General features: G+C 43.6%; 1 protein-coding gene across 11 annotated transcripts in view; it reads left to right on the forward strand.

Annotated features, from left to right (window-relative positions):
* Positions 1–5,751: 5,751 nt before the first annotated feature.
* Positions 5,752–18,346, forward strand: part of LOC106607151 (interferon-induced very large GTPase 1) — a 53,063-nt gene continuing 40,468 nt past the window's right edge. For 5 of the 11 annotated variants that reach the window (XM_045720441.1, XM_045720442.1, XM_045720443.1 and 2 more), the window contains exons 1-3: positions 5,752–6,057; positions 7,231–7,339; positions 16,032–16,185. In XM_045720441.1, the coding sequence (XP_045576397.1) occupies positions 7,250–7,339; positions 16,032–16,185 (244 nt within the window). In that variant the 5' untranslated portion in view covers positions 5,752–6,057; positions 7,231–7,249. Of the gene's footprint in view, positions 6,058–6,748; positions 6,839–7,230; positions 7,340–16,031; positions 16,186–18,346 lie in introns of all 11 variants that reach the window. The other 6 variants (XM_045720436.1, XM_045720434.1, XM_045720437.1 and 3 more) reach the window with 3 other exon arrangements.

Genomic DNA, 18,346 nt, shown 5'->3' on the forward strand with positions numbered 1-18,346 from the left:
ACCAGGACCAATTCATCGCCCTGCGCCCCTACCGAATCCAACCGAACCCAGTACAAGCGGGATACGGATAATGGCTCCCAGGGAGTTCGATGGGACGGCCGCTGGGTGCAAGGGGTTTTTGCTCCAGTTGGACCTGTACCTGGCGACTGTCCGGCCCTCTCCCTCCGATGAAGAGAGGGTGAGCGTCCTCGTCTCGTGCCTCACGGGTAGAGCCCTGGAATGGGCCAACGCCGTCTGGGAGGGCCCAGACTCAGCAAAGGACAACTACCCAGAGTTCGCTCGCCGCTTCCGGGCGGTATTCGATCATCCCGGAGGGCAAGGCGGCGGGGCGAGCGATTATTTCATCTGAGGCAGGAGACGAGGAGCGCTCAGGACTTTGCGCTGGAGTTTCGGACTCCAGCCGCCGGATCGGGGTGGAATGAGCGGGCCCTGATTGACCACTACAGGTGTAGTCTACGTGAGGACGTCCGCCGGGAACTGGATTGCCGGGACCATACCATCACTCTGGACCAGTTGATTGATTTGTTCATCAGGCTGGACAACCTGCTAACTGCCCGGGGACGTTCCGATCGGGGCCTATTCATTCCACCTCCCATCCCTCCTGCTCCAACGCCCATGGAGCTTGGAGGGACCGCTGCTAGGAGGACCGGAGGGGGGGGGGCTCTCCTGCACCCACTGTGGCCGTAGAGGACACACTGCGGACCGGTGCTGGAGAGGTTCTCCCGGGAACTCAGAGGGCAGGCAGAGCACTCCATCGACCCCCCAGGTGAGTCCGCACCAGTCTCACCCAGACCCCCCTGTCGACCACATGTATGTCTCTGTTTTCTTCCCTGGTTTTTCCCCTCACTCCCAGTATAAGGCACTAGTCGATTCAGGCGCAGCTGGGAGTTTCATGGACCGAAGTGTTGCTGATAAGTTAGGGATCCCCCTGGTTAAACTGGACAAACCCTTCCCCGTGCACGTGTTAGATAGTCGACCACTAGGGTCTGGCCAAGTGAGGGAGGAAACAGTGCCACTGGTCATGGTAACGCAGGGGGGGTCATGAGGAACGTATCAGCCTGTTCCTTATTGATTCCCCGGCGTTTCCGGTGGTGCTGGGACTTCCTGGCTAGCCTCTCACAATCCTCTGATTTCGTGGGGGCAGAGGGCTCTTAAGGGGTGGTCGAGGGAGTGCTCAGGTAGGTGTATAGGAGTTTCCATCGGTGCAAGCACGGTGGAGAGTCCAGACCAAGTCTCCACTGTACACATTCCCTCTGAATATGCCGATTTGGCTATCGCCTTCAGTAAAATGAAGGCGACTCAATTACCACCCCATCGACAAGGGGATTGTGTGATAAACCTCCAGGCTGGCGCGGCCCTTCCTAAAAGTCACGTGTATCCTCTGTCGCAGGAGGAGACAGTGGCAATGGAGACATACGTCACTGAATCCTTGAGACAGGGATACATTCGGCCATCTAAATCACCCGTCTCCTCGAGTTTCTTTTTTGTGAAGAAGAAGGGGGGAGGCCTGCGCCCGTGCATTGACTATAGAGGTCTAAATTCTATCACAGTGGGGTTCAGTTACCCACTACCTCTCATTGCTACGGCCGTGGAGTCATTTCACGGGGCGCGCTTTTTCACCAAATTAGATCTCAGAAGCGCTTATAACTTACGGTGCGTATCCGAGATGGAGATGAGTGGAAGACCGCATTTAGTACCACATCGGGCCATTATGAGTACCTCGTCATGCCATATGGGTTAAAGAATGCTCCCGCTGTCTTCCAATCCTTTGTGGACGAGGTTCTCAGGGACATGCTCGGGCAGGGGGTGGTGGTGTACATTGATGACATCTTGATCTACTCCGCCACTCGCGCCGCGCATGTGGCTCTGGTGCGTAAAGTGCTTGGGCGGCTGCTGGAGCATGACCTATACGTCAAGGCTGAGAAATGTGAGTTCTTCCAACAAGCCGTTTCTTTTCTGGGATATCGCATTTCCACCACAGGGGTGGTGATGGAAGATGACCGCGTTACGGCTGTGCGTAATTGGCCGACCCCTACCACTGTGAAGGAGGTGCAGCGGTTCTTGGGGTTCGCCAATTATTACCGGAGGTTTATCCGGGGTTTTGGCCAGGTGGCAGCTCCCATTACCTCACTGATGAAGGGGGTCCGTGCAATTGCGGTGGTCGGCAGAGGCGGACAGAGCCTTCTGTCGTCTGAAGGTTCTGTTTACCAACGCTCCGGTGCTGGCGCATCCGGATCCCTCTTTGCCATTCATAGTGGAGGTGGACGCGTCCGAGGCTGGGGTGGGAGCTGTGCTTTCGCAGCGTTCGGGCGCTCTCCGAAGCTCCGCCCCTGCGCTTTCTTTTCTAAGAAGCTGAGCCCGGCGGAGCGCAACTATGATGTGGGGGACAGGGAGTTGTTAGCCGTGGTCAAGGCTTTGACAGTGTGGAGACATTGGCTTGAGGGGGCACGTCATCCTTTTCTCATCTGGACCGACCACCGTAACCTGGAGTACATCCGGGCAGCGAGGAGACTTAATCCTCGTCAAGCCAGGTGGGCCATGTTCTTTATGAGGTTTCAGTTCACCCTTTCGTACATCCCGGGTTCTCGGAACCGGAAGGCCGACGCACTGTCACGTCTCTACGACACCGAGGAGCGGACCATCGATCCCACTCCCATACTCCCTGCGTCCTGTCTGGTGGCGCCGGTGGTGTGGGAGGTGGATGCGGACATCGAGCGGGCGGGTCGGCTCGAACCCACTCCACCTCAATATCCCGCGGGTCGGAAGTTCATTCCGCTGGGTGTTCGCGATCGTTTGATCCGATGGGCCCATACTCTACCCTCCTCGGGTCACCCTGGGGTGGAACGGACAGTGTGAGGCCTGAGGGGGAAGTACTGTGGCCCACCTTGGTAGAGGATGTAACACACTATGTCTCTTCCTGTTTGGTGTGCGCCCAGTGTAAGGCTCCTAGGCACCTGCCTCGAGGGAAATTACAGCCCATCCCCGTTCCACAACGACCTTGGTCTCACCTCTCGGTGGATTTCCTTACGGATCTCCCGCCATCTCAGGGAAATACTACGATCCTGGTTGTTGTGGATTGGTTCTCGAAGTCCTGCCGTCTGATTCCGTTGCCCGGTCTTCCTACGGCCCTACAGACCGCGGAGGCCCTATTCACCCACGTCTTCCGGCACTACGGGGTGCCCGAGGATATCGTATCTGATCGGGGTCCCCAGTTCACGTCCAGGGTGTGGAGGTCGTTTATGGAGAGGCTGGGGGTCTCGGTCAGCCTGACCTCGGGTTTCCACCCCGAGAGTAATGGGCAGGTAGAGCGCATTAACCAGGATGTAGGCAGGTTCCTGCGGTCATATTGCCAGGACCGGCCAGGGGAGTGGGCGCGGTTCGTACCCTGGGCCGAGATGGCCCAGAATTCTCAGCGCCACTCCTCTACTAACCTGTCACCCTTCCAGGTCGTGTTGGGGTATCAGCCGGTCCTGGTGCCATGGCAACAGAGCCAGACAGAGGCTCCTGCGGTGGAGGAATGGGACCAGCGCTCTAGGGAGACCTGGCAGGCGGTCCAGGAGTGTATAAAGAAGGCTGGAGAACGACACAAAGAGAGCGCTGACCGCCACTGCAGTGAAGCCCCCGTGTTTAACCCGGGGGATAGAGTCTGGCTCACGACCCGGAACCTGCCCCTCCGCCTGCCCTGCCGGAAGCTGGGTCCGCGATTTGTGGGGCCATTCAAAGTCCTGAGGAGAATAAACGAGGTGTGTTATAGGTTACAACTTCCTACATATTACCGTATTAACCCCTCGTTTCATGTGTCTCTCCTCAGGCCGGTGGTAGCTGGTCCGCTGCAGGATGCTGAGGTGCGGGAGGCCCCCCGCCCCCCTGGACATCGGAGGGGCCCCGGCGTACACAGTCCGGGCCATCTTGGACTCCCGACGTCGGGTGGGGGCCTGCAGTACCTCGTGGACTGGGAGGGGTACGGTCCGGAGGAGAGGTGCTGGGTCCCGGCAAGGGACATTCTGGATCCAGCCATGTTGCGGAATTTCCACAACCTCCGCCCGGATCGCCCAGCGCCTCGCCCTCCGGGTCGTCCTCGAGGCCGGGCGTCGGTGCGCTGCGGGACCCGCGCGTCAGGGGAGGGGTACTGTCACAACATCCACAGAAGGGGGGCGCCTCTCCTCGGTCGAGCGGGCGCTCGGCGGTCGTCGTCGCCCGGCCTACTAGCTGCCACCGATCTGTGTTTCAGTGTCTATTAGTTATGTCTGGTTTTTGTTTGCACCTGTTTTGTGTTTTGTCATTAGTGGGGGGGTTATTTAGTCTGTCTGTGTTTAGCTAGGATTTTGTGCGGGATTGTTCGTTGTTACGTGTGGTGTTACTTTTATTATCTAGGCATTAGGGTTGCCGGGCTGCGCCCCGTCTGCCTTTTGAACGGAGCTTCTTTTTGTCCATTTTTCTGACTGTTATGCTCCCAGCCGTATGTGAAACTTACTCGTGGATTTATTAAATTAAGATTGTTCCAACGGACCTCAGTCTCCTGCGTTTGACTCACTCCTTAAACTGTTCATTCCGCTCGTGACAGCATCACATGTTGCCTGGCGTTGGATCTTATCTTAGTGTATACTCAAGAGTCAGCAACCACTCAATTTCCAGTGATTTACTTATACTGTTGTTTCTCCACTCTACCTGTTCCTCACATGCTCCCCTTGGGATGGGTTTCACAACCTCCTATCACTAAGTCAGCAGCCTACACCTTGTTACATAATGCACAGTTCTGTAAAACCCCTACTTTGCACCCATTATCTTGTTATTGCTGTTGTTCAGCAAAAAAGCTCTTGTAAAACCCTGTTTTAAAGCATCATCATTCTGTCCACATGACCCACCATCACATGAGCCACTTCCTCTATAGGCTATGCTAACAAATAGTTGGTTAAACCCTAACACTTTTTGACACATTGAGTGGATAAAGAAAATATACAGAAACAAGCAACAGTGATTTTCAACCAGGAATGGATATTCACTATAGACCAGGGGAACTTGATTCAGCCGTGGGACAATTTATTTCTGAGTGAATAGGGGGCTGGAACATAATGATAATAATTTGTACACTGCAAACTGACCACAAGTAAGACCAGACAGATATTGTATTTGGAAATAACATAATAATTTCCTACCATACATTGAGACACTATCACGTGTCTCTCTACTTATTCAAGGGAATACTTGGGAACAGATCTAGATTAACATCATAGTTTGTCCTAAAAACTACATTAGACATACAAAGAACGCAATACTATATTGTCCCTTCATTCAGATGTAGAAGCTAAACACTCAAATTCCACTGTCTGAGATCCCAATGACTAAGAATGAGGACTCCATGGCACCTGTTGTATAGGACTGGGCAGAGATGCAGAGACACTGCATCTCTTCCCCACTCTCTGTCAACTACTTCCTGCACACACACACCTGAGGTTATCTTGGTGCCGGTAAGATGACATTCCACAATAGCATTCACAGACAAGCACATATATAAACACAAATGCACTTTTACATCTACCCACCACAGCCACACACAATGCTATGCAGTTTCTCGGAGCAAACAAAACTCATTATCCTTGTAAACTTGCTTTATAAAGGCTAGTCACTGAGAAAAAACTCTGTCTTCATCATGTGATAGGGTGGGGGTATGCATTCTCAAAGGTCTATATAACTTTTAAATGAGGTCAAATTTATACTGCATTACACAAATGAGTTTTGTTTCCCCACCACTCCAATAAAGGATTTTGGGAACTTTGCACTTCATTTTTAATTTACATTCATGTAAAATATATAATTTTATGAATGTCTTATATAAATGTTTGCCTTGCGATAAACAGTATTAGTTACAGTGTACTGATTGCTAACCAAACTGTATTGCCATCTCAAATGTCTTAAGTTTCATTTACACATTGTCATGTGATTTCCAGGAAATTAGGCTTTGAAAGATACTGAAGGCCTTATAAAAACCCTGTGGATAAAAGGTTCACTTCAGTCTACATTATGAACAAACAACAAATGGATATCACTTTGCAAACTGTAAGTAACCTTTATAATTTATGTTTGTTTATGTTGCACCTCATGGTAACTGTAGTATGGCAGTGTAAGTAGTATAATACAGTGTAAGTAGTATAAAATCAAACACTTTAAAATAAAACATTTAATCAAAACCAATTAGATTGTGTACTATCAGGTAAATAATGACAACAGGGACCATGTAGTGTATAATAATTAACAGGGTTGCATAAAAACAAAACATTCTAATGTAAAGATGAATTTACATAGATGTGGCGAAACAGACTTAAAAAAAAACGAATCCTTTCCTTTATATATATATATATATTTGTTTTATTTGTTATGTTTATTTGTGTGTTTGTAAATATGTCATACCAAATGACATAAAGTCAAGCTCAAATTTGACACTGTAAAGATTCACATAATTGTTCTATTTAAACCAATCATGTTATCTATTATGGAGCTAATGTCAATGTTCAAGCAAACCAATTACAAAACCCAATGGTACTTTGTGATGTATCTTGAAAAGTGTTTGTCCACAGACCTGGAGGGAAGCTAAAGTAATTCCGCTACCCAAAAATGTTAACGCTCCCTTTGCTGGCTCTAACAGCCGCCCAATCAGCTTGCTGCCAGTTCTAGCAAACTTATAGAAAAGATTGTGTTTGACCAGATACAATGATATTTCTCTGTGAATAATTTAACAAATGACTTTCAGCACACCTATAGGGAAGGACACTCAACATGTACTGCACTGACACTGGTACTCTATAGAGCAATGACTACATGAAATTCTCTTCCACCTCAGGTAACTCAGGCAAGCAATAAAATATAACAAAACAGATTAAACAACATCTCAGGGAACAACGCAGACTGTGAAGAGATACACACACACACACACACACTCTACACACACATTATTCTTAGCATTATTCATTTATTTCTTTATTTTCTTTCTTCTTTTTTGTAATAGTCGTATTGTTCTTTCGTCAGTGTCCTTAGATTACATGAACAGAATGTGTAAATTCTACTAAATCTGCTGATACAGTAGAATTGTATTATTTACTATTAACCAAACTGTTTTCAAGTAAGTGCTGCTTTATATAGTAAAATACTAACAAAGGTTTTGTTTTGATGTAAGGTAACTGAAGTGAATATAATAATATACAACTGATTGATTTTTCTTAATTTTTTTTGCAGTGACTATTAGCAGCTAATAATGGAGACTGGAGAAAATAAGGAAATGGAGACAAAGAGTGAAGACGCACTGGATCCGTCGTCTGAGTGTACATGTCAAGCAGAAGAACATGTGAGTAACTGAGGAACATCATGTTGGGAACAGCAAGACAGAGAGTGTCAGGAATTGACTCTCAAATAAATCAGGAAAATTATCATTAAAACAGAGACAAAGAGACAAGCATTCTACTGGGCACATCATTTCAATGTGGACAATTGGGAAATATTTGGCTTAGACGTTAATCAATGACAGGGGACAACAGGGTAACCTAGCAGTTTAGAGCATTGGGCCAGTAACCGAAAGCTTGCTGGTTTGAATCTCTGAGCCGACTAGATGATAAATCTGTCGATGTGCCCTTGAGCAAGGCACTTAACCTTAATTGTTGCTCTGGATAAGAGTGTCTGCTATCTATGTAAAATGTAATTACAACCTATAATCACCCACTCAAAAAGACAGCCAAATATTTGTTGATTTCCCAATGTGTTATCACTATGCTTTCACTCCTCTAAAAGCACAACTAAATTCCAATGGAAAACAATGTCAGATTTTTGGTTTAGTTGTCACCTAAATGGGTCATCACTGCGCTTCCAACCATTTAAAAGCAAAACAATGTTCCAATGGGAAAACAATATCTGATATTTTGTTTATAGAACAACAGAATGTGTTATCACTGTGCTGCATCTAATAGCAAAACCAAATAACCTAAATTGTGGTTAAGATTGCATTAAAAGTACATGCTGTTCAAAATTCTGCCGTGTCCCGGATTTACGTTTACTATGTTACGTCTAGTCTATGAGACCAGACTTTAACATCAGAGCAATTGAGAAGATCTCCATAGATCTGCGACCTTCGCATGCCATCTTGAACATGCAAGCTTTCTAGGATCACATAAGAAGACATTTATAATTACAGTAAATTCCATAAGAAATTTCCAAAAACAATATGAAAGTATTGAATTTGCCAAATCAGGATGTTTTGTCCATTTGCCATGTACGATCATAGGAAGTCGGCTTCCAAACCCAAAAGTCAGTGAACCATGTCCAAATGGCATTTATACTGCCCAAATGATATATAGCCCCATGTTAAGCCATGAATCAACCTAGATGGTCTATTTGTCATGTATGATGAGGGAGAAGTGGGACTCTGTTGTTTTTAAATTATTTTTTGAAAAATGTCCAAAATGACCAAGGGCGCCCCCTATTGGATGGGCACGGGTGGGGGGGTGCTCCCTACCCAACCTTAGACCCATTGCTCCCCCCTAAAGGCATTAGAAACCATTTTTAAAATGTGCTTCTGATAACCCATTCCAATCACCTGGGGCACATTGACTGGCCCGATGAACTCGGGATGGCCGGGAAGTGACTGTGGAACCTCTCCATTGCTCATTGTGTTGATTTCATCATGTACATTTGGTGATGTTTTTTCACTGTTGAATCATATTGCAAAGACGCGTTACATTTGCAATATGTTTCAATGGGCATTTAGCATCACGAATTTGGCATGTTCAAAAATACTGCAGAAATGCATAATCAACTGGCCCGATGAACTCGGGATGGCCGGGAAGTGACTGTGGTTCCTCTCCATGGCTCGCTGTGTTAACCTGTTGGGGATAGGGGGCAGTATTTGCACGGCCGGATAAAAAACGTACCCGATTTAATCTGGTTACTACTCCTGCCCAGTAACTAGAATATGCATATAATTATTGGCTTTGGATAGAAAACACCCTAAAGTTTCTAAAACTGTTTGAATGGTGTCTGTGAGTATAACAGAACTCATATGGCAGGCAAAAACCTGAGAAGATTCCTTACATGAAGTGGCCTGTCTGACAAGTTCTTGTTCTTCTTGGCTCTGTTTATTGAAAACTGAGGATCTTTGCTGTAACGTGACACTTCCTACGGCTCCCATAGGCTCTCAGAACCCGGGAAAAAGCTGAATGGTGTAATTCCAGCCTCTGGCTGAAAAACATTAGCGCGTTTGGATAGTGGCCGGTCAGAGTACCATCAGACTGAGGCTCGTGCACGAGTCGACCCCATGTTTTATTTTCTTTCGTCTTTGAACGTAAACACGCTTTCCCGTCCATGGGAACCCTTTTGTTCCAAAATGTTTAGTAAGACAATGCAATCGTCTGCCTTGACTATTATTGAAGCGCTGGTTGAAAAAGGCCCTAAAGATTTATGTTATACAACGTTTGACATGTTTGAACGAACGTAAATATATTTTTTTTGCACATTCGTGACGACAAGTCCAGCGCGCCTCGTACATTATGAGTAGCCTTCGGAACGCGCTAACAAGAAGGAACTATTGGGACATAAATTATTAACCTTTTCGAACAAAACTACATTTGTTGTGGACCTGGGATTCCTGGAAGTGCCTTCTGATGAAGATAATCAAAGCTAAGGGAATATTTACAATAGTATATTTGATTTTAGATGGTTCCAAGATGGCGCTAACATGTATCGCCTAGCCTATTTGTCTGAGCATACCACGTCGTTTATTGCAAAGTGTGATTTCCCAGTAAAGTTATTTTTAAATCTGGCAATGCGGTTGCATTCACGAGATGTTAATCTATAATTCTTTGAATGACAATATTACATTTTAACAATGTTTTCGAATAGTAATTTTGTAAATTGTAGCGCTGATTCATTGAGGGAAAATATTTTCTGAACGTCACGCGCCGATGTAAAATGCTGTTTTTATATATAAATATGAACTTTATTGAACAAAAAATAAATGTATTGTGTAACATGATGTCCTAGGAGTGTCATCTGATGAAGATTGTCAAAGGTTAGTGCTGCATTTAGCTGTGTTTTGGGTATTTGTGATGCATGCTAGTTGCTTTGAAAATGGCAGTGTGATTTTTTTTGGCAGGATACTCTCCTAACATAATCTAATGTTTTGCTTTTGCTGTAAAGCCTTTTTGAAATTGGACAACGTGGTTCGATTCAGGAGAGGTGTATCTATAAAATGGTGTAAAATAGTCATATGTTTGAGAAATTGAAGTTATAGCATTTATGAGGTATTTGTATTTCGCGCGACGCGATTCCACTGGCTGTTGACTAGGGTGGGACGCAAGCGTCCCACGTTCTCAGACAGGTTAAACCATAAAAAAACATAAAACACGTAGTTACGTTCTAGCTGCGGGTCCAGCTCTGACATTATGTGTAACCCTATGTGAGGTGACCCCGAATCCCGAGTTTCGGCTCGATAGGTCATTCGGTGCCCGAGCAACAACCTTAATTGGTGCTGAAAATCCACTTTTTTTGGGGCGTTGCTACGGGGTCCTTGAATGAGCTATCGGACAGAAACGTTGGGGTCCGTCTCTATGGGCCGAGGCGGTTTCAATGCACCTAGTCTTGCGGCTGTGGGACATTTCTAAATGTCGCCATTTTCGTGATGTTAAAATGAATTGAAAATATTGCAAATGTACGAGGCTGTTTCTCGGTCTGAGAACCATCTAGAGCCACATAACTTACCGTGCACTATCGACTTGAGCTCTAGAACAGGTTTCTAAAGTTTCAGAGCTCTGACGGTTCTTTGACAGTTTGAACAAAAGTAACTATTGCGGGCACTGTGTGTCTCTAGGCCCCACACTGTGTTTCTCCATCATTGCTGTGTGTGTGTGTATTATTTTTTCTTGCAAATCTGATGGGATAAATGACTGATTTACAGTTCATGAGGGTTACCTAGTCACACATATGAAGTTTTTAAATGATCTGAATTTTTTAACCCTTCGAAACAGCCCCTGTGACCCATATTTAAGGCACTTCCGGTTGGCACAGGAAGCTATAAGTTTACACATATACTGATTGGGGTATGCTCTTACATAATCCTGAGTTTAAAGTCTCTATGTTAAGAATTGACTTATCCACACAGGGTTGAATGCAGTGCTTTTCACAATCTGCAGGCTGGTTATATCAAAACACCTTTAGTGTGTTTTTAACAACTTCCGGTTGCTCCAGGAAGCTTAGAATCGACACAGGTAGACCTCATAGTGGCCTGATGGATAGTCATCAAAGACAGGTTCATAACCCACATAGGCTTCAGGTTGAATTTAGGGGAATAGGCAATGTATTCCTATGGGGAGAAAAGTCATTGCAAACTGTTTGATGTTAACACCTTCTTTTCACTGCTAAGGGTTAATGCCACATGGTCAAGGTTAGGCTTGCACAGATCGGGAGGACCTCGGGAACATACCTGAGGTCGAATTGTGCTTCTAACCCTAACGGTTCTCTCGCTGTCACCCAAAAGCACTTGAAATTTAGAGCCAGGCTTAATTTTGGGCCTACTTTTTCTCACGGTCGCTGCGCTTAGACCGAGCGAGCTACGATCAAGCGGGGCGTCTTGTTGAACTCAGCATAGCCTAGAGATAATGGTAATGTCATTGCAGGCTCTGTGTGTCTTTAAGCACCGCACTTTGTCACTCCATCCTTGCTGTGAGTGTGTGCCTGTGTGTGTGTGTGTGTGTGTGTGTGTGTGTGTGTGTGTGTGTGTGTGTGTGTGTGTGTGTGTGTGAGTGAGAGTTTTTTCTTTGACATCTGTTGGGATAAATGACTGATTTACAGTGCATTTACAGTTCCCATCCGGGTTCAGCCAACAGGGGGCACACCCACCCCCTCTAATAAAACTGAATGTTGATAGGCTGTTAACTTCCTCTCAGGAGGTGAGTCACTTAGCCTTTCAACTAATTTCAAATGATAGGATGCTTATTTAAAACACTTTCTCTAGATTTCAAGATAGCAGTGAGTTCATTTTGAGCATATCAAAGACAGCTGCAACTTTATCTTATTAACTTTCAAACCATTTTTTTTCACAATCTGCAGATTGGTTATATAGAAACACCTTTAGGGTGTTTTTAACAACTTCCGGTTGGCACAGGAAGCTATAAGTAAACACATGTTCTTATTGGGGTATGCTCTTACATAATCCTGAATTTAAAGACTTTATGTTAATAATTGACTGATTTACACAGGGTTGAATTGAGTGATTTTCACAATCTCCAGCGTGGTTATATCAAAACAGCTTTAGGGTGAATTTAACCACTTCTGGTTGCTCCAGGAAGCTTAGAATCGACACAGGTAGACCTCATAGTGGCCTGATGGTATGTCATCGAAGACAGGTTCATAAGGCATTCATAACCCACATAGGCTTCAGGTTGAATTTGGGACAATGTATTCCTATGGGAGACATGTCATTGTAATCTGTGAGATTAAAAAAAACATGTTTTTACTATTAAATGCTAATGCCACACGGTCAAGGTTAGGCTTGCACAGATCGGGAGGACCTCAGGAACATTCCTGTGGTCGAATTGTCCTTCTAACCCTAACGGTTCTCTCGCTGTCACCCAAAAGCACTTGAAACTTAGGGCCAGGCTTCATTTTGGGCCTACTTTTTTTCACGGTTGCTGCTCTCAGAGCAAGCTACGGTCAAGCGGGGCGTCTCGTTGAACTCGGCACGGCCTAGAGACTATGATGATGCCATTTTTAGTGTTGATTTCAAAATGCCATTTTGGTGATGGTACATCCCTGTTCAAACATATTGCAAATGTAACAAAGTCACTTAGCAGGTCATTGTCCATCAGTCAATTAGATATCATTCTGACACTAAACGGATACCATCTGACACCAAATCCACTTTTTCCAACTCGTTTAGAAGCCAACTATCACATATATCAGAGCAGGCCAATAATTCACAGCGCCTTCTGTTTAAAGCATAATAAAAACATAAAACACGTAGTTAAGTTCTAGCTGCGGTTTATTTGCATACTTAACTTACCGGGAAAGAGAATGATCGCATGGGAGGATCGGGTACGTTCCAAGTTGCCTTTTTTGTTGAAGTCATGATACGCATTTGTGTTGTAGGACAAATTACACAGAATCTGCACAGAATAAGAATATACATTCAAACTGCCTGGAAAAGCTTTTCTTAGATTCATTTAATTTGATATTCTTATATAAATTGAACAACACAGAAAGTAACCTCCCCTGCAGCCGATTGTGTTGACGTGCTGGAACGCGCTCCGCATTACATTGGGTTGAAGTTGCAGTACAGTACTGATCTTGGGTCAGTTTTCCGTTATTTTCTTGTACGACTTGGGGAGAGAAAGCAACATCACCCGCAAGGGTTTTGATCGGCCAACATGTTTTCTGACTGCAATGAGCACAACACCCAAAAATATTAAGTGAAATCAAGCATAGAAAACAGTATTTGCCATTGATAATGTATTTAAATGTTCCCTGGCAAAGATCCCAAAGAGTGCCATTACTTGGAGTAATCTCTGAACGGTTTCAAAATGCCTACCTGTTGAATATCATCTTGTCTGGAGCAAATAAATGTATCGGAAGAGTGGAGTGGAAGATTAAATACATTTCTTTCAATGCCTTCTGATTACAAGTGCACCAGTATCCAAAGTATTAAGCGAAATCAAGCACAGAAAACAGCATTGGCATTAATAAAACAAATTTTCCCACGAATTAAGTCGCACGTAAATGTGCGTCTTTTCGCAAAAATTAGGTTCAGAAAGTCTAAAACAGTGCATATAGGCATAAAACGACACGTTTTAAAACAGGGTTAAACAAAGACAACATTTATGTATATTCATAACGTTGAATTAGCCATTAAGAAGAACAAAAATGAAATATAAACTATCGCGTCTATATGGTTGTTGCAAAGGCTTGTGTGTAGCCTACTGGTTAAATTAGTGTCTTTTCGCACGAATTAAGCCACACAAAAACACACAAAAACGCACTAAATTTGCTGAAATACATTATGTGCATATATGCACGAATTGATTGTGAGACTGTGTTGCAGCGAGCGCAGCCATTACACTTGTAGTTTCCATCCAGTAGAGGCGTTGTTTTGGGGTGGTAAATCAGAGTTTAACAATTGTGCTCTGAGATTTCTGCCCCGCGAGAATATGTCCGAAAAACACATTACCGATCTTAGTGTGCCAAAGTTTGTGAACAATTCCCCTTAATTTGTTCAGAGCACTTTGAATAGCAGGTAGTAAGAATGCTTCTTTTTTTTAAATTCATTTTTAATCTGACCATTTTTGTACCCGCTGTCCTTGAATTTTCTTTGCATCTCAGCCATATTTCTGTCGAAATCTGATTATTTGTTTGCAAATGATTTTGATTCGACAGAATTGCCTGTAGGGAAAACTGTTTTTCAAGGGAAGCTGGTGACAGCTATCAGCCCTCAACAAACCGTTACGATCAGTAGGTTTCCTGTATATATCAGTGTATAGAACATTATCCTCATGTAACCGATGTGAAATGGCTAGTTAGTTAGCGGTGGTCCGCGCTAATAGCATTTCAATCAGTGACGTCACTCGCTCTGAGACCTGAAGTGGTTGTTCCCCTTGCGTTGCAAGGGCCGTGGCTTTTGTGGCGCGATGGGTAACGATGCGTCGTGGGTGTCAGTTGTTGATGTGTGCAAGGGTCCCTGGTTCGAGCCCAGGTTGGGGCGAAGAGAGGGACGGAACCTACACTGTTACACTCACACAACCAGAAGATCAAGGAAACGGATTTGACGAGTGACAGATTGCATAGTAAATCTCAGGTGCTCAGAACAAGAGTTAAGAAAAGCCTGGAATGCCTGGAGCTGTTTTGCATCACCCCTCCATAGAACAAAAATATCATAAATGAACCGTTTCCATATAATAATGTTAGGCAATACATATTTTTTGAGAGTATTGAGTACTGTTTCACATACAAATTAACATAGTTAGGAGCCATAGGTGATCCCATAGCAGTACCCTTCGTCTGAATAAAGAAATCATTTAGAAACATGAAATAGTTTCTAAACGTGTGTGTACTATTTCAGTAAATGTTAGAACGCATGCCCTGGAAGGTTAGGGTCACGTTGCAGAAGAAAATGTTTCATGGCTTCAATACCGCCCTCGTGTGGAATATTCGTGTATAACGACTCAACATCAAAAGTAACAAAGTATTCACAGGGAGAGAATCAAGAGATTCAATAATAGAGATCATACTGCTGGTGTCCTTTACAAAGGAGGGGAGCTGTTCTGAGACCATACTGCTGGTGTCCTTTACAAAGGAGGGGAGCTGTTCTGCCAGTGGTCTAATAAAAAAAATAAAAAGTTGATAAAGGGACCGTTACTGCATCAAAGCCGCTACAATAGGACGGACGCCCTGGAGGTTTTGTAACATTCTTGTGTAATTTCAGCAAAATAGCCCAAAAGTCGTGTTATTTTGTGGTGATTTGACCAGAACCTAAATACTCATCTAGGACAGTGAAGATAGTGTTCTGAAATTGGGAAGTGGGGTCACTGCTAGGTCACTGCTAGGCATCCCTCCTGGACTTGCCCTGGCAGGCCACAGCTAAAGACTGTGAGAAACTTGCTAGCAAACGTTTGTGCTATGAAACTAAATATATACTGCACGCTGACCCACAAAACCTATTTTCTAGATTCATGATAGTGTTAGACAAAGCAAGGAAAGTGAACATCAAAACATGATGTAGTTTCATTGGGATTTGCAGCTGTTGTTGGTAGTTAATGAATCTGCTAGCTTCTGAAATAACTGACTCATCTTTTCAATATGTTATTAATATTTGCGCAGACCTATGCAGAATTTGCATGACAAGGGCGTTCCCATTTTTTTCAAACCTTGGGTCTGAAGTAAATGTAATCTGATCACTACCTTTTAATTTACACAGTAACTTTAACAAAATACTTGTATAAATGTTTGTACTCAAATGATGTAATCCAGATATGTATTTTGATACTCCCATGATACATCCACAGCAACTATTTCTACAGTTGGAGCCTGAGGCCCTTGACATCACAGACATTGAGAGTCAACACAGCGACCAACAGGATGACAAGACAACTAAGACTGATGAAGGAAAGACAGACATCACAACAATTTCTTCTAATTTCCCACAAAGCAGTAAGATAGGTGAGAGCGTTTTAGTCAACCATCATTTAATTCTCACAGTATAACTTTGATTTAGAGATACTCACTTCTCTCAATTGCTCTTGTTATTATGCACTATATTTTTGCGACACAACTGATAATTGCATTGATTGGTAACGTTGATTCTGTTGGCACTATTTTCAGCTGGTGCCAAGGCGGTTATTGTCAAACACACGTTAGTTAGTAATTTTGGCTTGTAAAAACTGTCGCTCTGGCATTTTCCATCTCTTGCACCAGGTCTGGCAATTTACCTGTCTAACATCAGCTCGTTTGCACTGGGGGGAGGGGTGGCAATATCTGAGGTGTGTCCTTAAAATGTGCGCCAAAGTGCCAATTTCAAGAAGCGCAGGTGGGGACTTTTGAGAACCACTAAAATCAGCTCTTTTTGCAAACGCAGATGATTACAGCATGGATTTTGTCCGCGGTGGCCATGGCGCAATGCCCATGTAAAGATTATATTTTTTGTACATCTTAATCACCAAAGCTTTATTAAACCATGTTTGTGAGCAGCAAAACAGTGAGCGAACGTTCCCTTTTTATCTATGTATTAGACATTCTTTTAGCCAGTTCCTGTTATTATTTTGGATGTGTGTAAAACCCCCTCCATGGACATGTGTCCATATGCCCATCATGGATCGAGAGATGCGATGATGCCGGTGACCCTAGTATTTAGAAACGTTTAAGTTATTTTCCTGTACAATTTCTTGTTTTATGTTTCATTTAATTCAAAATCAAGCCATCAATAGGCTATCCTACTACAACGAAGTCTGGTTCTTCTGAGTCGGTGCATATTTTTTTTATCCTGGCCATGCATAAGCCAAGCAGCCTATCAATAAGAGGTTTTAAACGTGTCTACTCATCAGAGTGCCTTGAAATATTTTGGAGGTTTTTGCCCGCATGCTTTTGTATAATTCACAATTCACATACTGTACCTGGGCCGCTCCACCAATTCAATTCAGTTTTAACATTGTCATAACATGATCAACATGTTCAACTTAATGAAAAAACTAGGTTTTCCATCTCAAGAGGTTATCCCCTTGTGACAGGGAGAATGGAAGCTTGTTGTGTGCAACAGGGGGTGGCAATTGAATGTAAACTTAATATATATTTTTTTGTTAAAACATTTCTAGCCTGTCTATCAATGGGTAAAGTTATGCTCGACATGCTCTGTTTGACCACAAAACACCAGAACATTTCCAAAAAGAGTAGGACCAATTCACCTGCTTTTACACTAGGATTTATATTTGAAAAAAGGTATATTTAAAAAGGAACAATTTCACCATATTAAAATGAGAGTTCAGTTCCCGTAACAGGGACGTAAATTAATCACTAATCACATGAAATAAATAATAATATTCAGAAATGACTTTGTCAAAGCAACAAATAGCTAGGGCTTTACAATGAAAACTTTGAGAAATGTTGGGATTAAGTGGATTAAAATCTTAGAAGTCACAGAGGGTGCACGGAGGGACATGTAAAATGCTGAATTTTGGCACTTTAGCAAATCTCTATTAACATTTCAAAAAATCAGATTTATTGAATTCTCCATGTGGTCTATATGAAAGGGCACTTCATTTAATATAAACGGCTTATAAAATGCAATATTAGTGCACAATTTCTACTTAAAATGTCAAATCATTATGGCACTTTTTGTGGAACGACCCACCTACATACTTCATTTTGCGTGTTCAAATATCCATCCCCCTTTTCCATCCCCACTTCAAACTTATTTTAATTATTCAGTCCCATATCAATGGCAAAATGATCTTGCCTATTGAGAACGTGCCTCGCACATGAAATACAATTAATAAGAGCCTTTTTATTTCTGGAGAAGTGCGACTGTGATGTGTAAAGACATATAGACCTACATGTTGAAGCCAACTAGAACAATGTGGATTGAAAATAACATATTTAGCAAAACTGGATGCATTTTATTGTTGCTATTATTCGTTACTGAATGCTATTTAATAATTGTATCAATCCACAATATTGCGTTCCTTCCAGACGAATTGGAGTTGATTATAATGCAAAGACTGTTAATAATCTACACAATTTGAGACAACCGCATGCAGTATAACGCCATGAAGAATGTTGATTGGCCTGTGAGTGGTCAAGCTCTTGTCACACCTACAACTTATTTATT

This window comes from Salmo salar, chromosome ssa06 (assembly GCF_905237065.1).
Source record: "Salmo salar chromosome ssa06, Ssal_v3.1, whole genome shotgun sequence".
Taxonomy (NCBI): Eukaryota; Metazoa; Chordata; class Actinopteri; order Salmoniformes; family Salmonidae; genus Salmo; species Salmo salar.